This window comes from Callorhinus ursinus, unplaced genomic scaffold, assembly GCF_003265705.2.
Source record: "Callorhinus ursinus isolate GAN/ISIS: 27379988/994484 unplaced genomic scaffold, GSC_fseal_2.0 scaffold33, whole genome shotgun sequence".
Classification (NCBI taxonomy): Eukaryota; Metazoa; Chordata; class Mammalia; order Carnivora; family Otariidae; genus Callorhinus; species Callorhinus ursinus.
In genome coordinates this window covers 9,773,284-9,798,474 of record NW_027397095.1, presented here as the reverse complement: position 1 = coordinate 9,798,474, position 25,191 = coordinate 9,773,284, and the positions used below count along the sequence as shown (strand labels likewise).

The window sequence follows — 25,191 nt, the reverse complement described above, 5'->3', positions numbered from 1 at the left end:
ACCAAGGTGTAGGCATTCTCTCCTGGAGCTCAGGGGCCTCATTTCGGCTCACTTCTGTTGGCAGAATTCAGTTTCTTGTGGGTGTAGGACTGAGGTCCCCCACTTTTATTGCTCTCTGCCACCAGGTACTACTCTCAGCTCCCAGAGTCCAGTCTCAAGTCTTTGTCCCATGGCTTCAGAGACAGCAACAGAGAACCTGCTTCACATCGAATCCCTCTCACTCTGCAAATCTCTCTGACTTTCCTTTTTGGCACCAGCTACTCTATCCTTTTAAAGGACTCATACAGTTAGGTTAGACCCACCCAAGCAATCTCTCAATCTTAAAGTCAACTGATTACTAACCTTAATTACATTCACAAAATCGCTTTTGCCATGTAACCAACCTAATTACAGGAGTAACATCAGAGTGGAGATCATAGTGGTCATCTTAGAATTCAGCCTACTACATGCCTGGTATGCTTTGTGATGCATTCTGAGAATTTCCTTCTTGTAGTGCTTGAGTAGATTAATTAGGATTAAGTTCAACCCTAAGTAAAAGAAAACTCTCTCTTAAACAAGATAGAAGTTTATTTCTCTCTCATGAAAATATATGGATTGGTAGTTTAGGGTTGATATGGCAGCGTCATAGTCATTAAATCATTACTAAGTTTCTTTCCATTTTATTGTGCTGCCATCCTCAACACATAGTTTCCCTCTGTGGCCCCTAATGACTGTGATACCACCATTCATAACATAAGTATTTCAGCCAATGGAAGGGAGAAAAGAGGAGAAGGAGAGACCGTTATCTTTAAAACTATTTCCCAGAAGCTGTACATATCCTTTCTTCTGATATTCCGTTGGCTAGTCACATGACCAAATCTAGATGTAGATTGGTCTGGAAGATTGAACTTTGTCTATTCTGGTGGCCAGAAACCCAGCTGACATTTGTGGGTTCATTATTAAGTAAGAAGGGTAAAACAGGTATTGAGGAAAAACTGTCTCTGCCCATTAACAATTATTAATATGGTTGTTTTTTTGCTTTATGTCATATTTTATTTTTCTATATATTTTATTGCTTCTTTTCTTTTAATTGACATGATGTATATTTTCTCTGTTGTATATATTATGTATGCACATTTCTTCTGATAATGTGGAAGTTTTGTATTCTACTTTTAGTTTTACTGGTCCTACTAATAGTTATCTTTGTAGTTATAAATATATAAAATATTCTTTTTCTCTCTCTCTCTCTATATATATTTATATTTCTAAAATATCCTGTATTTTTGTAGCCAGTATCCAAGGGCTGGTAACAGGAAGAGGCAAGTGAGGCTCCTAGGGCACAGAATTTAAAAAGGCACTCACTCTTTTGTGTAAGTGTAGTGTTGGCACCCGAGATTGAGTGCTACCTTAAATTTTGTGCCCTAGGCACCTTGCTTGCCTCACGTTTAATGAGTTCTATTTTTTACCCTGAGGACTTTGTAGGCACTGATTCATGGTCTCTTAATGCTAAAGGTTATTGTCAAGTAGTCTCAGGGCAGCCTTCTATATACTTAATTGTTCTGCCTGGATGTGCATAAGATTCTTGAAGTCCAGTTATTTTACCTGGGTGTGTCTCAATGTTGATCAACCTTTCAACCCTTTTCCTGGGATACGTTATGCTTTTCAACCTATAAATTCAAGTCTTATTTAATTTCTAGAATGTTTCTTGAATTATATCTTTGCATATTTTTTTGTTTCTTCTGTTTGGTTCTCTTTTTCGGAATAACCTTTGCACTTAGATTCTTCAATTGGATCTCCTGTGCCCATCTTATATAGATTTTCTATTTCTTTAAAGCTATTTGTTTACTCCATTAATTTTCCTTGCTTCTCTTTGTTCTGTTATTCATGTGTCTTACTGTATCTTGGGCAGTATCTGTTCTTTGTGCTGCCTCCAACGTTTGCTTCATTTTCATGACTAATTTTTTTCTCCTTTGTTTTTCTTAGCTCTGTTTCATATTTTATTCCTTTATGTTGTTTCATTATAACTTTATCACTCTCCTTTGAGCTCTCTAATTTATATACTGTGTCTTTTGATGGCAATATGTTTTGCTCCTACTTTTTACTGCTTGGGGACAACATTTCTCTGGTGAGTACTTATCTGCCGTTTGTTTTTCCTACTTATTTCTTTATTTTTCTTGTAGTTCCTTTGTATAGAGTATGCTCTCATTCCATTTGGATTACCACTCATCTTTGAATGAGGTTAGTTCTTCCTAGACCACCTATTAGTAGTAGGTTCGTGTAGGAGACAGTCAAATGCATTGTTCCTGACTAACAGGAATTCTCCCTGGATTAGAGTGAAGCTCCTTTGGACATGGTGTGTGTGTGTGTGTGTGTGTGTGTGTGTGAGAGAGAGAGACAGAGACAGAGACAGAGACAGAGACACAGAGAGAGACAGAGAAAGAGACAAAGACACAGACAGACAGAGATGTTTTTGCTTTTATTTATTTCCAGTCAATGAAAATTGGAAGCTGTAGGGCTACTCAAAATTCAATCTCTCTCCTCTATCATTCCTCAAAATGATTACTGCGAAGATGATTTATGTATGTGCTTCTTGGTTAAGATTTGAACTCCCTTTGGCCCATGGAAGCTTCCACCAACAGTCTCTAGATCCTATTCCCCTTTTTCTAAATAAAGGATTGTTGGTTTATTTCATGATGTGAGCTGATTATATGGGGAAGTATGCTCTGCTTTGTCTGAAAACTAGTCCTCCCTAGCTAGACATCTTCCTACACTCCTTGATCACTACTGCACTTGGCAGCATTTATTCATTCATGTAGTTCAGACATAAAGTTATTCCTTTTTCCCATTCTCTTTGTTGTATCTGAGTAATTTCAGGGAAGAGAAAGAGCAGGGTCTTTACTCTGCCATTTAAAAAATGTGAGTTACCTCTACATTTTCCTTAATGCCAAAATGTCTTTCTTTTCTGCCCAGGTGACAAATTTCTACTTATCCTTTAAGTCTTAACTCAACTGTCACATACTTTATCTGACTTCCTCTGGATAACTTAGGCACTCTTTCCTCTATGTTCTAATTGTATTTGGGGCACAGTTATAACACAGGACATATTATATTGAATTTTCATTGTTTGCGTAGCTGTTTTTCTATCAGTCTGAGTTTTCTAGGTAGGGGCTTTTTATCTCCACCACTCGCTGAACAAATAGTAAGTGTTCAATAAATTGTTGAATTAGTGAATGATTTCCAATCCTTATTCTGTAATTACATAAGAGTTGTCTTTTCTAAAGTACAAATCTTATCACATTGACAATGAAATTGGTGGCTCCACATTTTCAGGAAAAAAATATCTAAACTCTTCAGCATAGCTTATGAGGCTCTTGCAAACTGATCCCAAATTATCTTCATGTATCATATTTTATCCATCTCTGTTAGCATGCTATCACATAACCAGATTCAATTTCTTGCCATTTCTAGAATATGCCATGCCCCTTAATGCCTCTGTGTTCATGCACATTTTTTTTCCTCTGCCTGAAATGTCCTTCCTTTTCTTTTCTGCTTGGGAGGGTTGTATTCATACCTCAAATATCACCTTCTATGTGAAGCATTCCCAGACTCCCCCAGTTTGTTATTTCATTCTTTATGCTTTCATTGTATGCATTTAGTATACATCTTTCTTATAAAACTTACTACATCACACCATAATTATTTATCTGTTTGTTTATGCCCCAACCCTGCCCAATGACGGTGAACTTCTCAAGATCAGGGAAAATGTCTAATTGTTCCTTTCTGGGTTCCCAGTCCTTTGCACACAGTGGGTGCTTGACAAATGCTTATTGAATAAATAAATTCTAGTGTTGAACAGACTTTAATAAATGTTAACAGATCTTTTCACTTTAAATTTTATATTATTTTTAAAAAGATTTTATTTATTTATTTGACAGAGAGGGTGAGAGAGCACAAGCAGGGGGAACAGTTGAGGGAGAGGGAGAGGCAGGTTCCCCGCCAGGCAGGAACCCCGATATGGGGCTTGATCCCAGGACCCTGGGATCACGACCTGAGCCAAAGGCAGACGTTTAACCATCTGAGCCACCCAAGCGCCCCTTCACTTTAAATTTTAAAAAGCAGTTTTTTTTTTCTACTTCTTTCTTCCAGACCCTTCAAATGGCTTTATTCGTGGAGTCAATTCTGGACATAATGACTTGCAGAAATCATTTGATGAGCTTGCTCTTATAGAACTGTTCTACTACTTGGCACTTGCCCATGAACCTGCATTTGAGTTTTTCCAAGTGTGGTTTATTTCAGTAATCTTAACTAATGAATTGGATTGACCACGCTGTGATCCAATCAAACCTGTGGTGATTGGCTGTCCTGACAATTGGAAAAAAATATTGATTTTATTCTGGTCAATTGGCCTAGTAGTATAAAGATAGGCTAATAATGCCATCAGAATTACTTTTATCAGCACCATTAGGTCTAAGGAAGCAAGCTGCTAAGTAGAAGGCCTGTGACCACATTTATTTTTAATCATATCTCCCCCCCACACCCCAAATCTCTCCTATAATGGGTGCCATGCTACCAAAGGGTATTTTTAAATGTTTAATAATTTAAAAATTCTCACAAAATGGTAATAATGTTTCAGACAATATCTGAAATAAAGCAAATTCAAACGTTGTAGTTAATTATGTTTAATGCACCAAAATGATCCTTTTCTCTTTTTTATTCACTGGCATATGCAGCATGCTGCTAATTATATAAGGGAGATCTTGTCACAATGGCTTGGTCTATGGTAGATTGAGATTGCAACATTTATATTTGATAGTCCAATCATATATCCATAATACATTTAGAAAATGTTTTCCAGAAGAAATTTATTTCCCTTCTGAACCAACAAAACTAAATTTAACTGAGTTTCTTACTAGAATTCCTCCTTTTGTAAATAAGTTCACCATTTCTAACTTAATTGTTTAATTTTTTGGCTAGAGGCAAATGGGAATTTAAATATTTCTGGAGTCTAGATGAGTAATTAAACATATGAAGGCTTTAATTTGGTATGGCACACATTATGTAGGAAAGCATTTACTACTATTTAAATGTATATTCAGTCCCCAAAATGTGTAAAAAGTTTGAGGTTCATTTCTTTAGTGCTCTCATAATAACCATTGAGGTGTAATGTTAATATAATAAGACTTTAAGTTGTGGAAAATATGTGGGATAAATATAACCAGTAATTTAAATATTGTTCATAATGCAGTACTTTGAGAAATGATCCTGCCTCGAGAAAGTACTTGGTTTTCTTACATCCATATCCCTCTTGGGTTAATTAAAAATGTTATTTTATCATATCCATGTTGGAAAATGTGACATTTAACACGACTAATTTATTTAACAGAAAAAGACGAACAAATTGCTGACCTAATTTTTCTGCCACACATTTTGCATATTTGTACTTCACACCTATCACAGAGAGTAAGAGTTACATGATGAAACAATTAAATACTGTAAGAAATTAGAAAGAAAGAACACTATTTTTTCCTTCAAAAACCACAAATTTCTGGGTGCCTGGGTGGCTCTGTTGGTTAAGCGACTGCTTTCAGCTCAGGTCATGATCCTGGAGTCCCAGGATCGAGTCCTGCAAGGGGCTCCCTGCTCAGCAGGGAGTCTGCCTCTCCCTCTGACCTTCTTCCCTCTCATGCTCTCTCTCTACCATTCTCTCTCTCTCTCAATAAATAAATAAAAATCTTTAAAAAATAAAAAAATAAATAAATACTTAAAAAAAACCCCCACAAATTTCCTCTTTCCTGCTAATGGGTAGTAGGTTTTAATTGCACTAGAAATAGGGCCCACCTTAAATAAATGCAAAAAGCAAAAATAACCAGTTATGAAAATCATAAATTTGGGGAATGGTAATTATTTGGATTATAATGTGACCAGATTTTCTAAGATTACTTTATCTTATGCAGCAGGTAAAACTAGGAAATGATTTGCATACAATGCTTTAGGAAAATGCTTCATGAATGTAATAACAGAAACCTGAGTCTCCAACAGAGCAGTAAAAAATTCTACATCCTTATACAAGCTAGCAAGTACTTCAATGCACCATGATAAGGCAGCAGCACTATACATTCAAGTTACAAGACCTATAAACATATTAGGAGAATGATTTTCTGGAGCAAAACAAAAATTGAACTGGCATGGAGAGGGAAAGAGCCAGAACAGTGAAGAACAAGCAGCAGTCTTTTCTCATCCATATCAGGACTGTGTAATAAATTACCCTCTTCTCTCTCATACTGTCAGGAGAAAACGATGTTTAGATTAAACCTCACTAAGGCCTAAAAGGATAATTTGTCAGTATTTTCCAGTTTACTACCAATGCAGTATTGATTTGCTAGGGCTCTTCTTTCTATTTTATTTATACTAATTCAATCTGGAACAACTGAAAACTAACTTCTTAGAAAGCAAGATATTTCTTTAAGTCTCACAGGCCCAAGGTATAAGGTACAAGAAAAAATGTCCAAATTATTCTCTCTAGTTCCTGTGAGTAAAGACCAGCATCTATGTTGGAGGCAAACTATTATCAGAGAAAACCACTTTCCTGCTGAGATTTACCTTGGGCTAATTTCTTTTTATAAAATTATGGTTCTTAGGAGAATGTGATAAAAAAAAAAAGTTCCAAAGGACTCCAGTTCTAGGCAGCTGCTTAGAAACCAGAAGTAAAACAGAAACATCTTGATAAACCTTGTGGCTGAAGCTGAGAAAAATGACAGTATCAGCTTGATGTACATATGACAGACCTTAGGGACAAAATCATACTTGAGGGAAAAGATAAAATTCCTTTCCAAATCTTTATTGCTCCCCACACAAGTCACACGAATCAACAGAAGGTATCCTATAGGTCCAGGACTAAAACAAAAGCAGTCAAAGGTTAAAATAATTTCTGCCCATATGTTGAGGGCAAATCAAAAAATATATCGAGTACTTAATTCATGGAGTTACTATTACCTGTTTCCTTTCTTTCCTTTCTTTTTTTGTGGTGGTTCTGTTCTAGTCTGTCTTGTTTTGCCTTCCTGAGGTCCCTCAATATCAGCTGTGGCATTGTTTTGACACAAGTAAGAATAGGAGGACCGGTGAAAATGTCATGAGTTGATGGTATTATGATTCATTCAAAGCTAAAATGTTTGAGCTTCTATTTCCCACTCATTTTCAACTTTTACAGACATTTCCTCAAAACACTGACATAACATGGGATTAGCAACATCTTACTTTAACATCTTATACTTTCTTATCCTAGTTTTACTTTAGACTTGACTGTCCTATAGACTCATATTTCTTGACAATTTTGACTGGGTCGATTGATCAATTCTAATTGGAATGCTTTTTAAAAAATCAATTGATGCATTATTTGCTAAAAGATGGTTGTGTCTTCATAAACAAAAGGTTCAATAGTTTCCACCGGAATGACCAGGCAATTCAGTCAGACAACACATCAATTTAGGCAATGTCTTAAAGGAATCAACCAACTTGAAAATTTTGATTGACTTGTTTTTTTTCATAAATCACTCAGAAAGAAACATGTATGTACTTTATTTATTTATTTGTTTATGGACACTCCATCAATTGGTATTTATTTCTTAGCCTTAAAACCAACTATGCTGACTATAAAGTTCTCCTACAATACTCATTTGACTTGTAGTCTAATTGAGATTGAATATGGTTATGTCTAGATGCATTGATTTGGCATATCAGTTGCAGCTATTTTTCCATGCACAAATTCATTTGAATATTCTACCTATAAAAGCCAGTATGGCTATCACAAACTGAAACTAAATGAATTTAGGAAACCAGAAAATAGGGCTGACTGATTCAACTATTAATGTAGGAGTTTCAAAACTACTGACTTTATTGAGCTGATTGACCAACTCATTCAGAAACCAAATTGGTTTACACATATAGACAAAGCCCTAAAAATTCCACTGTGCAAAAAAATAATCGTTCAAATAAATTAAAAATGGTTATTCAGTTCTGTGTAAAGGCACAGCCAAAATGTATACACCAAGAATTACATATCTTTGTTTAATCATTCAGAAACATTTGATGAATACCTACTAACCGTGGAGAACTATTCTATGAGCTTTAAAGAGTTCAGTGAACAAAACAGACAAGGATCCCAGCCCTTGTGGAACTTACAATTCTGATGGGGGAAACAGAATAAACAATAATCACGATACCTAGGTAAATTATATAGAAGATGATATATGCTACAAAAAAGAAAAGAAAAGAAAAGAAAAGGTAGAGCCAGGTAAAAGGTACTGGGACTTTAGGGTTGGGGGTGAATGTTGCACTATTCTATAGTTATGGGTCAGATTAGGTCCCACTGAGGAGGAGACAGCTGAACAAAGGTTTGAGGATATGTGAGAGTTAAATATGTGATACCTGGAGGAAGAGAGTTCCCAGCATAAGAATCAGCTAGAACAAAGTCCTTAAGGCAGATGTGTGCTGTTAGGGTTTTGTTCTGGTTTCATTTTTTGGAGACTGACAAAGATGCCAGTGTGGCTAGAACACAGCTAGCAATGGGAAATGTAGAAGGAAGCGAGATAAGAGAGAAAGCTAGATCATGGAGGGCATTTTAGACCACTGTAAATATTTTACTCTGAAATGAGAAGCCCTTGCAATAGTTTTAGCAGAGTCGACTTCCATTTTAAAAGGATCACTCTGGGAAGCAGAGAGAACTGTTAGAGGCTGCTGAATAACCCAGAGGACAGATGATGGTGGCTTGGATGAAGGTGGTAACACTGGAGTTAGTAGTAAAGGAACAGTGTTTGCTGATGGAGTAGATTTAAGGTATGAGAGCAAGAGAGCTCTCAGGATGACTCCAAGATTTTGGTCCGAAGCAAGCGGCAGGATGGAGTTTCCATCAACTGGGATAGGCAAGTCTGCAAGTGGAGCAAGACTGGGGTAGAGGGAAGATTAGGAGTTCAGTTTTGGACAAGTAAAATTTAAGATGCGCATTAGATAGCAAAGTGAAATTATCAAGTAGGTAGTTTAAGTTGGATGTTGGAAGAGAAGTCTTGGCTGAGATATGAATTTGGAACTCATCAGTGTATTTGATAGTGTTTTAAGCCTCAAGAACGGTCTGAGATCACTGAGTGAGTGAGTGTAAATGAAGACTGTAGGACAAAGACTGAACCCTGGGTCTTCTACAACATTAAAAAGTCAGAGAGAAGAGGAAGAATCAGCAAGTAAGATAGAGAAGGGACCACCGAAGTAAGAGTAAAATGAAGAGCACGGTAGCCCAAGAAGCCATGTGAAGAAAGCAGAGAGAACTCACAAATTTGGCAGGGAGTAGGATACTCCCCAGTTTCATACTTATTTTGTTTTGGTCCTTGTGTAGCAGTGGTAACCCAGGTTATGAAGCACGGGTAGAAGATAAAGTTTTCACAAGACTGCCAGTTTTCTCACAGTAAAAGTTATTAAACGTTTGCACAGAAGACTTGTGCAGGCCACACAATCAATCTGGCTGCAGAATTATTTCAGCAAATATAAACTTGCCAAGGAACAATGAAAATAAAGGACGAGTTATCTTAAATGAACTAGTTTTGCACTTACAAACATCAAAATGAATGGGAATTCTTTAAGTGCAAATTTTCAGATGATGGTGGCCATAAGAGAGGGATGCACACCATAAGAGACCCAACTCTAGGGAACAAACTGAGGGTTGCTGGAGGGGAGGTGGCTGGGGGAATGGATAACTGGGTGATAGGCACGAAGGATTGTACTTGATGGAATGAGCACTGGGTGTTATAGGCAACTGATGAATCACTAAATTCTACCTCTGAAACTAATAGAAAAATAAAAATAAAATTGAAAACAAAATGTCAAAAATACGGACTTTGGTGAATAAGGAAATGCTATTTAAAATCAACCACTTAGCATAATAGCCATTCATTCATGGAAACACAATTATGTGTACACTGTAGAAATTGTTAAATGGCAAATACATGTTTTTGATTTCAAAGGAAAATAGCATGGTATATATTACATGAAAGGTTTGGAATTTGCAGCTGTCTTTTTGTTTTGGAACTGTTACTTTTGCCCAACAACTTTGAAACAAAACTGCTGGTCCACTGGATAACAATGCTTCCATGCCTTGCTTCCTGTGTAAGACAGAAACTTGATCTCCAAACACAGCTTTTTCAAAAAAACCAGAGTACGTCTCTTCCACATATAGAGCTCTAATTTCATGTTGACAATCAGAAAGAGCAGGTGACTTAATAGTAATGTAAAGACCAAAATATTACCCTCTAATAGATTTCTCACTTTGTTTTTAGAAAGAACACACACCAAAGTCTAATAGATTTCTCACTTTGTTTTTAGAAAGAACACACACCAAAAAAGGCTGTGTTAAAGAAATAAATCAAGAGCTAAATCTGGGGATTGTCATAAAGGGAATATTTTATAATCCTATGCTTATAGGGAAGGAGGGTTTTTTTTAAATTTCTTTTAAAACATTGGAAAGAGTTCTGTAAGTGGCAATTATTGGTTATTTTAAAATATAGTCTAGAAAGCAAGTGAGTTGGATTCATTCCTCTCTGATGTCATTTTCATTTTATTTAGTTTTTAATTACATGAAATTAAAAATTCTAATAACACATAGTACAAAGTTCTAAAGGTACAAAAGAACGTGTAGGAAAACAAATCTCTCTCCAGCCCCTGCCTCATAGTCACCTAGTTCCCCTCCATAAATGTAATCAGAATTATCCATTTATTGTGAATACTCCCAGGAAATTCTATGTATATACAAGCATATATATATATATATATATATATATATATATATATATATATATATGCAGCTCCATTAAAAACTATATATCAAGTGTAGTGTGTGCTAGACATCAGTTTTTAAGTTGGAGGTTGTGACCTATTAATGGGTTATGAAATAAATTTACTTGATCACAATTAACACTACAAAAGACATGAAATAAAATGGAATAAAAAATGTCAGTGTGTTGTTCATAGTAAGGGTAGGTATTATCTTGTGAAATTTTGTTGCTAATTTTTATTTTTATTTATACATTCATTATGAACTGGGTCACAATATAAAAAGTATTTCTTACTCTGAGTCACAAACACAAAAGCCACTAGTATACACAATGACTCAAACCCTGTGGCTTTTGTTTAATGATATATGTTGAAGATTATTCTCCTTCAATACACACAGAGTTGTCTCATTTTGTTCACGTTAAATTTATTAAAAATATTTCAAATATCTAGAAAAGGGTACAAAGAACAATCCTTTAAACACCCATGTACCCCTACTACTTAGTTTAAGAAATAAAATGTTATATGTGCTATGGTGAGCGCTGTGAATTGTGCAAGACTGTTGAATCACAGATCTGTACTTCTGAAACAAATAATGCAACGTATGTTAAGAAAAAAGAAAAAGAAGATAGCAGGAGGGGAAGAATGAAGGGGAGTAAGTCGGAGGGGGTGACGAACCTTGAGAGACAATGGACTCTAAAAAACAAACTGAGGGTTCTAGAGGGGAGGAGGGTGGGGGATGGGTTAGCCTGGTGATGGGTATTAAAGAGGGCACATTGTGTGTGGAGCACTGGGTGTTATGCACAAACAATGAATCATGGAACACTACATCAAAAACTAATGATGTAATGTATGGTGATTAACATAACAATAAAAAATTTAATAAAAAAAGAAATAAAATGTTATAAATAAATAAATAAATAACAAATATTGTGTCAATAGAGTTGAAATGGCCCTATGCAATTCTTCCTAAACCATTCTACTTCTCTTCCCATCATGTATATCTCCTTCTTTATAAGGCTGAAGAATATTCCACGGCACGACTGTACCATAAATTACTCAAGCAGCCCCCTACTGATGAACATTTTCATCGATATCCTCAATTTTTTTGTATTTTGAACAATGCTACTGTAAACATCCTCACACATATCACTGCATACTCATCCAATATCTATAGGATAAATTCTGCAAAGTAAAACCACTGAGTCAAAGGAGGTAGACTTTTTGCTAGATTTCGTCAAATTTCCTTTCATAGAGACTCTATTTATATTCCTATAATCAATATTTCATACACATTTATCAACAAAGCATATTACTAATTGGTTATTATTACCAATGTGAGAGGTGATAAATGATAAGTTATGGTTCTATTATGCATTTCTTTTAGGAGTGAGGTTAACATTTTTCATATGTTTCAAGAACCATTCTCATTTCCTTTTCTATGGACTCTATATCAGTTGTTTTTCATTGTATTGTTGGGGCTTTTTTCTTATTGACTGTAAGTACTTTTTACATAAGAGGAAATTAACCCTTTGTCTCTGGATGCTACAAATAAAACATGGCAACATTTTTGTTTACAGCTTGTTTTCATGTCCTATATCTAGAAAAGCTTCCTCTACTCCAAGGTCAGGAAAAAAATTCTCCCATATTTCCTTCTAGTAATTACTTGCATATTTAAGTTTTAATTCATCTAGAATTTATTTTGGTGTAGGGAGTGAGGTAGAGAATCAATATTATTGTTTTGTAGATAGCTACCTAATTGTCCTGACACCTTTTTTCTTTTTTTTATTATGTTATGTTAATCACCATACATTACATCATTAGTTTTTGATGTAGTGTTCCATGATTCATTGTTTGCGTATAACACCCAGTGCTCCATTCAGTACGTGCCCTCTTTAATACCCATCACCAGGCTAACCCATCCCCCTACCCCCCTCCCCTCTAGAACCCTCAGTTTGTTTCTCAGAGTCCATAGTTTCTCATGGTTCATCTCCCCACCATCTATATTTGGGTCAATTTCTGGGTTTCCTCTTCCATTCTAACACTTTGTTTATTCATATACTAGCACTACACTAGTATAATTAAAATGAACTTAAATACATTTTAATAACTAGCAAACTTACTATCACAACATTATGTTTTTTTCCCAAGTATTTTCAAAGTGTTCTCACATGTTTGGGTTTTTTTTTTCCATTTGAACATCAGAGCCAGTAAGTCAGTGTTTTTACAAGGCCAATACTTCTATTGAAGGCATGTTAGAATTACAGATTAATTTGGGGAGAATTTTATGATGCTGAGACTTACCATCCAAGGACAGCGCATAGCTTTCCATTTATATATGTATCCTTCTATGTTCCTCAACAGCATTGCAGCGTATGTGTGCATGTGTGTGTGCATGTGTGTACTTTTTACTAGTTAGTTCCTAGGTATTTTGATTGTCACCATTGCATTGTAAGTTAAACTAATAATTTATTCAACTATATTTTCTAATTGGTTGTGGTTTATACAGAGAAAAACTATTAATTTGAATTTTTATTGTTTGTATTAATTTATTATTTGCTTTTCTTGGATTTTTGTAAACATACATTATGTTATCTGCAAATAATTTACTTCATTGCTTCTAATTTTATTCCTCGTATTTCTCTGTTTTCTTTTTTTATTATTATGTTATGTTAGTCACCATACATTACATCATTAGTTTTTGATGTCGTGTTCCATGATCCATTGTTTTCGTATAACACCAAGTGCTCCCTTCAGTACATGTCCTCCTTAATACCCATCACTGGGCTAATCCATCCCCCCTCCCCCCTCCCCTCTAAAACCCTCGGTTTGTTTCTCAGAGTCCATAGTCTCTCATGGTTCATCTCTCCCTCTGATTCCCCCCCCTCATTTTTTGCTTCCTTCTCCTAATGTCCTCCATGCTATTCCTTAGGTTCCAGAAATAAGTGAAACCATATGATAATTGACTTTCTCTGCTTGACTTATTTCACTTAGCAAGATCTCCTCCAGTCCCATCCATGTGGATGTAAAAGTTGGGTATTCATCCTTTCTGATGGCTGAGTAATATTCCATTGTATATATGAATAATGGTGACAGTTGCAACCTTCATAACTGTTTACAGTAGTTGGTGAAAGTGAACATCCTCGTTTTGCTCTTGACTCAAATGGAAATCCTTCTAGTGCTTCCTCACTTAAAATAAAATTGGGTTTAATGATTTAACATGACATCATGCTACAGAATTATATATATTTTTAATTATAAATAATTATGTTTATTTACATGTAATTATATATAATCATATTATATATGCTATTACAATTGTTTGTAATTATAATGCAGCATATAATTTTAATTACATAATATATCATTATAATGTAATAATTAATTATAATAGCATATATAATAGAATTATATCTAAGAAATTAGATTTATATAAATATATAGGTATATTTAAATAAGAATCTCTATCAAAAATTGATGAGCAGCAGTATAGTAGAGTGGTTGAATGCAAGGGTTTAGAATTAGACTGCCTGGATTTGAAGCCTGGCTTTGCCACTTACTAGCAAAATGACTTCACTTATCTTCATTATGCCTCAATTTCTACATATGGAAATGCAGATATTATTACTACCTAAGTCATGGAGTTGTTGTGAGAATTAAACTCATTAATATCTGTAAAATACTTAGAACAGTGTCTGCAGAGAGTAAATAGTATGTGTTTATTAAATACAACTCTGGGGATGCCTGGGTGGCTCAGTTGGTTAAAGCATCTGCCTTCAGCTCAGGTCATGATCCCAGGACCCTGGGAACAAGTCTCACATCGGGGTCCTTGCTCAGTGGGGAGCCTGCTGCTCCCCCTGCTTGTGTACTTACTTTCTGTCTCTCTCTCTGACAAATAAATAAATAAAATCTTTAAAAAAATAAATACAACTCTCGATTTTATTAAATGCCTTTTTAGCATCTAAGCAATTTTTCATATGGTTTATCTATTCATAGAGTAAATTAGAGTAACAGATTTCTTAATAGTGAACCATCCTTGCATTCCTAGTGAACTGTACTCAGTTATAGTGTATTATTCTTTTACTCCATTGCTGGACTTTGTCAGTATTTTATTTAAGAAGCTTGCATCAATATTCACAAGTATAATTGGTTTGTAGCTATATTTTGGGATTTCTTTTTCTGCTTTAGATCTCAAAGCTTTCCTTGCTTCCAAAAAATTTTCAAAGATTTTGGAAGCTTTCACTTTTGTTATGCTCTGGAAATATTTAAGGAGCATTGAAATGATACATTCCTTAAAAGATTGGCAGGTTTTGCCTATGAAACTAATTCTGCTACTTTTTTTGGTTTGGGTAGTTCTTTGGTAATTTTGTTTCTATCATATAAATTAGAAAATTTTGATTTTCTCTATCTCCTAAGGCCAGTTTTGGGCATTTATATTTTTCCTATAAAATCATCCACTCCACCCAGATTTTCAAGTGTATCTTCAAAGAGGAGCACAAAGTAGTTTCCTAGGAATTGTTCAATTTCCTCTTTTTCTGAGTTATTATGACAGGCTTATTTTTTTATCTTCTCCCTTTTCCTTGATTATGTATTTTATTGTCCCCCCATGAAATGACTTTCAGATTTATTCATTAGTTCTAGATTTTAAATAATATATAATTGGAAAAATCAGTTCAACTAACAAATGAGGAAATGTCATTAGAAAAAAAGGAGATGATAAAAGGTTCAATTCCAGAATCAATAAGGGCCATGTAATTTTAAATACATAGTTTCATTTTTTTACCTTTTGAAAAATTGGCAAGAAATATTTAAAAGTAAATCACTGAATGTAAGTGAGGGAGCAATGAAACTGCTGTTTTCATGCTTTGCTAATGGGGGGCTATGAATTCAGAAATAATTTCATAATATGTTATCATGGGCCTTAATGTAAACGTTATTGAACCCAGTTATTTTCTCTGTAGAAATCTACTGTAAGGAAGTAGAACCAGACCATAGCTTTGATCACAAAGATGTCTATTCTAACATTTTTATAATTGTGAAATACTAGAAATGTTAATATATGTTATATGTTATATAAATGTTAATAACTCTACCAAAAATTAGGTAGAGTTAACAAGGAGCATTGGCTTCAACTTAAAGTCACAAGCTGAATTCAGATCTAATAAGAGTTAGCCTGTTCTTTGAAGCTCTGAAGGTAGGCACTGACTTCTCTCTAGCTATGAAAGTCCTAGATGGCATCTTCTTGCAATAGAAGGTTGTTTTGTCTACATTGAATATCTGCTGTTTAATGTAGCCGTCTTCATTGATGATTTTAGTCAGATCTTCTGGATGACTTGCTGCAGCTTCTCCATCAGTCCTGGCTGCTTCCCCTTGCACTCTTATGCTATGGAGATGGCTTCTTTTCTTACCTCAAGAACCAACTTTTGCTAGCTCCAAACTTTTTTTCTTCAGCTTCCTCACTTCTCTCAGCCTTCATAGAATTGAAGAGAGTTAGGGCCTTGCTCTGCATTAGACTTTGGCTTAAGGGAATGTTGTGGCTGGTTTGATCGTCTATCTAGACCATTAAAACTTTCTCCCTATCAGCTATAAGGCTGTTTTGCTTTCTTATCATTTATGTGTTCACTGGAGTAGCACTTTTAATTTCTTTCAAGAACTTTTCCTTTATATTCACAACTTGGCTAACTGTTTGGCGTAATAGGCTTAGCTTTCAGCTTATCTTGGCTTTGAATATGCCTTGTTCACTAAGTTTAATCATTTCTTGCTTTTGATTTAAATGAGAAATGTGATAATCTTCCTATCATTTGAACACTTAGAGGCTGTTGTATGTTTTTAATTGTGCTAATTTCAGTACTGTTGTGTCTTGGGAATAGGGTGGCTGGAAGAGAGGGAGAGAGATGGAGGACTGGCCAGTTGGTGGAGCAGTGAGAAGAAACAACATTTATCGATTAATTTCACCATCTTATATGGGCATGGTTTGTGGTGCCCCAAAACAATTACAATAGTAACATCAAAGGTCGCTGATTACAGATCACCATCACCAATATAATAATAATAATCAAAAAGTCTGAAATTTTGCACCAAAATGTGGCACAGAGTTACAAAGTAAGCAATGCTGCTGGAAAAAATGGTGCCGACAGACTTGCTCAAAGTAGAGTTGCCACAAACCTTCAATTTGTACCAAACACATTATCTGTGAAGCACAATAAAACAAGGTACGTCTGTACTGTCATTTATTCCTAGTGAGTATATGCTGAACCATATTTTTTGTTACATTTTCTAACCTCTTAAAAAAATCTATTGGGGCACCTGGGTGGCTCAGTTGGTTAAGTGCCCAACTCTTGATATCAGCTCAGGTCTTGATCTCAGGTTCGTGAGTTCAAGACCCACTTTGGGCTTTGAGCCTACTCAAAAAATTTTAAAAATCTATTGATAAGCTAATTCTGTAAGCACATTAATTCATTTTGGCTTCTTTCATATTATTTAATGTACTAAAGAAGTAAGTGGTTAAACAATATATCAAGATCAATTACAAAGACTAATAAATAATTCTATTTTATTTTAATGTCTACATTGTTCATACTATATTTAACTTCTTTTACATTCAAGTTTGATTTCATGTAAATATATCCATGATGCATACCACACGTATACATACCAGACATTTAGATTTATTATTTGTATGTAGATACTTAGATTCTAGTTCAAAGTTAAAATAAATTTTCAAGCAGTTTGCTTTTAGAATTGGGGACCTTATAATGTTGTTGATAACTATATATCTGCCTATCATCTATCCATCTTTCTACATATATTTCCACAAGTCACAAAGTACAGATGATTGAATTTGACCACTTAAAAAAATAAAGCTCTACATCTACACACACACACACACACACACACAGACATCCTGTGAATCTATTTCAAAAGGCAAATGACAAACTAAGAAACATGCATAATATGTGACACCAAGGATTTTTAACCTTAATATATGAAGTGTTCTTGAAAAATAGTAAGAAATATAAAAATTCAAATAGAAAAATGGGTGAACGATGTCAAGAGACAATTCAGAACCAAAGAAATGCAAATGGTCCATTAACATATAAAAAGATGCCCAAGATCCCTCATAAATAAAATGCAAAGTAATAGCACAAAAAGATACCATATTTCATCTAGCAGATTGGGTATTAGAAGTCTTTTTCAGGGCACCTGGGTAGCTCAGTTGTTAAGCATCTGCCTTCGGCTCAGGTCATGGTCCCAGGGTCCTGGGATCGAGCCCCACATCTGGCTCCCTGCTCGGCGGGAAGCCTGCTTCTCCCTCTCCCACTCCCCCTGCTGTGTTCCCTCTCTCTCTGTGTTTCTGTCAAATAAATAAAATCTTTAAAAAATAATAATAATAAAAATTAAAAAAAAATCTTTTTCATCATTGTCAGTGTTGATAAGGATATAGGAAAACAGGTGCATTAGTAGGAAGATAAATTGGCTGTTTAAAGGGGAAATTTAGTAATATCTATAAAAAATGCTCAATGTACATATCCTTGACCCATCATTTCTACTTCTATGAAATTATCCAATAGGTGTGCAAAAAGATGTGTACAAAGATGTTAAGTGCAGCACTGTTTTTAATAACAAAGCATTGGAAATCTACATGTCCACAAATAAGGGAACTGACTAAATAAGAAAATGATACAGAAACAGACTACACAACCATTAAAAAGAGAGAGACAGATCTATATATTACAAATATCAGAGAATGTCCAATATAGAATATTAATTAGAAGAAATTATTAGACTTTCTATAGTATGTTCTCCCATTTGTACATGCACAGGACATTTGGGGAATGATACATAATACACTGTTAACACTGACTACCTCTCAAGAGTGGCACCTGAAGTGTAAGAAGGAGAAGGATTTTTCACTTTAAACCTGTTTTTACTGTTTTAATTTTTAAACCATCAGCTGATATAACTTCAAAACTACAAAAAATACAGTTAAAATAACCTACAAAAAAGAAAATATGAGCTTGTTATATCTAACTTTATAATGGCTTGAATTTCAGTAACATCAAAATTGTTTCCAATTGTAAGAGTATCACAGTCACCACAGAAGTGTCTCATGCACACATAAAGTAATCTCAATGACTTACACACTTCCTCTGATCGTGTAACATCTCCAAAGGAGCCATTACAAAGTCAACTGCACTGTCTTATACATGCCTAATGGGTCCAACAGAGCCATTAGGATGTCAGTTATATGGCAGGGCTCCTGCCAAAGCTATTACCAAGTCATTGCATTGTTTCACATACTTCCTTTGACATTCAGATGGTTCCCGAGGAACTGTTATCACTGCTATGGAAGTGTCCTGTATAACTTACATAACCAGGGGAAAACAAAAAAGCAAAGAAAGAAATGTAAAACAAACAAACAAATTACCTCCATTAAATGTACATGAATGGCCCCACATGGTCAAATATCAGAAGGAATGACTCCTCATTTGGGTATAACTATTACATGTCATTCAAGAAACCCAGGTGTTAGGCTAGCTATTTTTTCACAACTCCTGCTGTTCCGATGAAGCAATTTAGGGTCTGAGAACACCATGTGCATGGCTGTGATGGTATGGTGTTTATTGGTAGCACATGGTATGTTACCAGGTTTCTGTGGTATGCAGTACAGAAACAACAGGGAGCAGTGCTAATGGATTTTTTGGCTATTATGGGATTATATCAGATAATCCCTTACCTGTAAAGTTCCTGAGAAGCATATAGGGAGCTCAGCTGCCCAACAATCGTGGAAATCAACAGGGCTTCTGGGTAGTTGAAATCCCAGCTCTACCTTAAGGGACTACTACAGTGACAACAGGAAAACAATGGTACAAGTGTACCTTCAGCCAGGTCTGAAGTACTTCATTGAATCTCTGCTTATAGTCTTCTATACTTGGCAGAACAAGATTGTTGGCTACTGAAATGATGTATTATTGAAGGTAAGACAAGTGCATGGCATTTTACCCAGATGGAAATGAGGAGCAAATAGGCTGGACCCTGCTAGGCTAGAGTTTCCTGGGACAATGGATGTTTCAGAAGTCACATGGTAGGTCTGGTTAATGCTTGCCAAGAGAACCTTCACCTAGTAGCACCCACCCCACAATATGTGCATAATACCTTCTTGCTGAATGATAGAAAACCACCCCAATTAACACTGACTGTGCGTTTAACATATGACAGGTATATTGTGAAGAGCAATATATTCATTTTCTCAGTTTAATCCTCACACACACAAAAACCGCATAGGTAATATCTCCACTTGACAGACAAGGAAACTGAGGCTTGGAGAGTTTTAGGTACCTATTCAAGGACACACAGCAGGTAAATGGATGAACCAGGGCACAAACCTAGGTCTACCTTATACCATAGACCATGTTCTTAACCACACACTCTATAGAGAGCACAGTTTATTTAGATTGCATTAATATAACCATTTTTATTGTAATAAATGGTTTGAGATCACTTGCGTTCTCATAGCAAGCTGCACATATCTTTATCACAGTACTAACTGGATTATATTAAAATTAGCTCCTTCTCCTTTCTAATAGAACTCTTTGGGTGTATGTGCCCACTTGGCTCTGACTGTCCTGCATTGAGAATTGCTCCAAGAACCCAGTGGCTGGGTTCCCACAAAGCAACATTTATATTACTGACCTCACTCTCTGGGTGTAGCTGATGGAACCAGTGTTAGATATCTGACTTAAGCTGGGAAAATTATTCTGTCTCCTTGGAATTTAGAAATGGCACTGAAAAATATCAGGTTAATTTCAACTTCTTTTCTGAACAGAAGAAATATAAACTGAGGAATTGTATGAGGTTTCAGGTGTGTCTTGAAAATGGAGATTGAGAAAAGTCAACCTGCAGAGGCAGGACCGAGGGAACTGGATTCAGAAGCAAGAGGCAAAGTCCAGGCAATTCTTCTGATCTTAATTCCTTCCTGCTGTCTAGCCACTCTCTTGTCCTGGTCCCATGAAGCATTCTCATGCCCTTTTAAATAAATGTGTTTTTTTGTGTAAGCTATCTCAAGTTGGTTTCTGTTCCCTGCAATAACAGTAATAAATAATAATGAATAACCCTAACTAATAGGACATCCATCCCCCCACTAGACTATATGTTCTTTGAGATTGGGGATTGTATACTGGTCATCTTTTATATATCCCCAGTCTCCAGTACAGAGCTTAGCAGCAAGTAAGCACTCAATAAATATGGCTTGTACAGAAATATCACTATAAACAAGAATATAGCTATAAATAATTCCTTCACAATTTACAGATCTTCCTCGACTTACAATGAGGTTATGGCCTGATAAACCCATCGTAAGTTGAAAATACTATAAATTGAAAATGCATGTAATACACCTGACCTTCTGAACACCGTAGCTTAGCCTACCTTAAACTTGCTCAGAACACTCACATTAGCCTACTGTTCGGCAGAATCATCTCAAACAAAGCCTATTTTATAATAAAGTGTTTAATAACTCATGTAATTTATTGACTACTGTACTGAAAGTGAAAAAAAAACAGAATGGTTGTATGGGTGCATAATGGGTGTAAGTGTATTGGCTGTTTACCCTTTGTGATCATGTGGCTGACTGGGGGCTGTGCCTGCCACTGCCCAGCATCAGGAGAGGATTATACTGCATATCGCTACTCTGGGCAAAGATCAAAATTCAAATTCAAAGTAGAGTTAATACTGAATGAGTATTACTTTCTCACACCATAAAGTCAAAAGCATGTGAGTCAAACCATCGTAAGTCAGGGACCATCTGTATACTTTATTAGTTACAGGTTCAGAATGCTTTTTCTCTGTTTCTCTCCGTTTAGCTTCTTGATACGCAATTTCATTTTTACTTTTTATAATCCAACTATTTCATTTAGGCCATATGTGAAAAACCTATTCTTGGAAATTGATTACCCAAATTTAGCCGCCCATATCGTTTTTTTCTGCCAGTCTGGGGTAGATTCAAATGTAATTATGAGGGGTACCCTAATCACTGAGGTTGAGCCTCAAGTAGGACTGCCGAATCCTTCTAAGAAATACCCATTGGATTGCCTGTCAGAGGCAGAGTTGTGTATTAGAGGACCAGAGGTTTGACCCACCAGCATTTCTATCCTTGTAAGATCGGAGAAGAGCTACAAAAATATATTGCCTCTCAGTTTTATTTTTTTCCTCAGAGCAATGTTGGTAGTAAGGTGAAATGGGAATGGTGAAGGGGTAAAATGAATGAAGAGGTATGGTTGATATCAATGTGTCCTGCTCACAGGCTTCAGGATGAAGCTAACTTGAGTAAGTCTGCATTTTTCCTAAACAGATCATTAAGCATCAATAGACAATAAAGGGTTTACTTAGGACAAATTTGAGGGGATGGAAACAAAACTCCATTAGTGTTCTGATTGCCCTATGAAAGCTAAGAAATCTGGATTCCCTTCTGTTACCCAATGTTCTCCCTCCCCTCCCCTGTGCTTCAGGCAGCTCAGTCCAAGCGTTTCAGTGCTAAAATGGATGGTTATTTATTTTAATCCTTCATAGGTTATAGCATGTCGGAGACTTAAATTCAATTAAGGGTAACCAAACAGAGTTTATGAAAATGAGAAAAAATAAATATTTTGAAAAGCTTAACCAATTAATGAAATGAAAGAAACAAGTCCTTCTAGACATGATTTTGGAAATGTAAGTAGGAAATCCAAGTCATAATCTAGGATGGACAGAATTGAAAGCATCCTTGAAATCATGTTCAGAATCTTTCTCAGTTGAATAACTCAACCAAATTAACAATTTCCCCTATCTCCACTTTTCTCCCACATTTACAGGAGTGAGGCTTAAATCATCCTGAGCTGGTCTATGATATTGTGCCTATTGCCTCATCAATCATCTCAAAATCAGAATGTATAGGAAGACAGAACTAAAAGAAAGTGTCACTGACACTAACTGAGGCACAGGGATGGGGTGGCATGGAGTCTGAGACAGTAAAATATATAAATCTTAAAAATTTTATGCCATTTTACTCTTTTAAAATATAGTATATACAAAGTCAGATTAATGAAAAAGATGCCCTGGTAGGCCTCCTTCCATGAATGGATGAGATCAATGGGAAATAAATAGCAACATTTGCACACAAACATCAAGTTCAATTCATTGAAAATAACTATTTCTTCAAATTAATATGCTTTTAGAAAAAGCATTTATACTCTCATCTTAACTCAAAACCTCTCTGTGAGAACCTAGGGAAATGTTGAAGACTGCTCAAGCCTGGTTATCACTGATTGAAAATTTATAGAATCAAATTGGTGAAATCATACTATAGGTCATAAATTAAGACTCTAAACTGTATACTCTTTATTGAAAATTAGTAGTAGGAGTCAGAGTAAGATGTATAGAACTCTCACCGAGAAGGGAAAAGTTGTTTAAGTTCACATTATATGTGAGTTAAGGAAGGAAAGAAATGGTTATTTGGAAAATAATCAGTTGCAGTTCATTAGCTGGTTTCTGAATTTCTGTTTTAACTCTTCCTCCTATGTAAAATCTGGATAATAAGAGAATCTACTTCGCAGAGTGATCGTGAGGATGATACCAGATAAAGATACCAAAAGTGTGTTTGGAAATGCGAAGTGCTGATCAATAATAATAGTGAACATTCAAATTGTACTTATGTGTTACAAATACTATTCTAAATCTTTATATACATTAATTTATTAAATCGTCACAAAACCCTCATGGTAGGCATTAACATTATCCTTATTTTACAGATGATGAAATTCAGGCACAGAAACTTCATATGACTTTCCCAAGGTCACACAGCTGGGATTTAAACTTAGGTTGTCTGGCTCCACAGTCCAAACTTATAATCACTATGCTCCACTGCCTCTCAAAAGTTGACATCATTCTTGGAGGTACATATTGGGCCAATAGAGTCTTGCAGTAAGGATAAGTTTTTAGCAGACTGGATCATTGGTTTTCCTTGGCAGCCCAGCCCAATTTTGTGATACCCTATCCAGTTCCTAAAATAAACCATAAGGAAAATAAACCTACAAGGAAAAGATAGGATGCGTGTCCTTTACTCTTGCATCTTCCAACCCTGTCTCAGTAAATAGTATTTCACGATCAAGGTAGATAGATAGTTGATTAGACTGCGGGCCAAATGAAACTGAATAGTTTCATTCTTGAAAGTCCCTAATACATCCAAGGAATAAGACTCAGTAATACAATATAGTGGCTCACCCAGTAAGCAGTTCTCATGGTGGGGTAGGGGAGGATAATGTGCATTTTGATAAAGCTCATTCTGATATATCTTTCCTCTGATCTCTTCCCCTGGCCACCTTCCAATTTTGAGTCACTGCCCTGTGGTCAGATGTGAAGATCTGATTTTGATTTTATCAAAATCATTTATAAATATTGCTTTCAGTATGCCTCACAAAAAGAGGCAAAACCTAATGGGCGCAATGAAGGCAAAAGTAAAAAGGACACCAATATCCCCTCACTGAAAAACTGATACAGTATAAATAGAGGTTTACAGGGAGGGATGAACAACATTTCTTTCATCGAAGGTGTTATTTATAATTGATGACATGGATATAGTGGGATTCTAAACGCAAGCCGGAGCATCTGAAGGAAAAGACCAAAGCCATTTGCTAGGTGTTGTAAAGTTATGACAATATCTGGATTAAATTAATGACTAAAGCCAAGCAAAAAATCATAGATAATGTAGGAAATCATGAGGCCAAACCCAACTCAACTTGATTTAAAATCTTCACCTCCATGCTAAATAATGTTTCCCTATCCCACCTTAGATCTTGTCTTGTCCTTGTCCCCAGCTCCTGCCTCACCTCCTCTTCACTACCAACATACACACACGAAGTTTTCCAGAGGAAAGCAAACCAATAAGCAGCCAATGAACTAATCTTTGACAGGTTAAATAACCAGCCCTGTGTGTTGTTTGTCAGGGGGACAGGGTTCCACTTTGTGGGGTGGGTGTCAGGGATGGGATGAGGCAAAAATAATCAGTGGTCAAATATTTGGAAACACTTACCTTGAGTAGACCCAGCTGGAGCCTCCATGTCACAACAAACAGGAGAGAATTTAAAACCTGTAATATCAAACATTTTATGAATTAATCCTTACCCAACTCAGCTGGGATTCTTCAATCTTTAGCCCATATCCTTCATCCGGTAGTATTTTTTCAGTAACAGATTCAATGAAATATGATTCACATATCATAATGTTCACCTTCTTAAAATGTATAATTCAGTAGTTTTTAGTACTTTCACAGAGTTCTGTAACCATCACCAATATATAATTCCAGAATTACTTCATTACCTCAAAAGAAACCCCATACACCTAGGGTCTTACGGAAGTGGAAGAATG

At 35.7% G+C, this 25,191-nt stretch overlaps 1 protein-coding gene across 4 annotated transcripts in view; it reads right to left on the bottom strand.

Moving 5' to 3' along the window:
* The window catches only part of TENM1 (teneurin transmembrane protein 1), a 772,415-nt gene that overhangs the window by 447,675 nt on the left and 299,549 nt on the right, over positions 1 to 25,191 (bottom strand). For all 4 annotated transcript variants that reach the window (XM_073879177.1, XM_073879176.1, XM_025852677.2 and 1 more), the window contains one exon: positions 24,857 to 24,913. In XM_073879177.1, the coding sequence (XP_073735278.1) occupies positions 24,857 to 24,913 (57 nt within the window). The remainder of the gene's footprint in view (positions 1 to 24,856; positions 24,914 to 25,191) is intronic.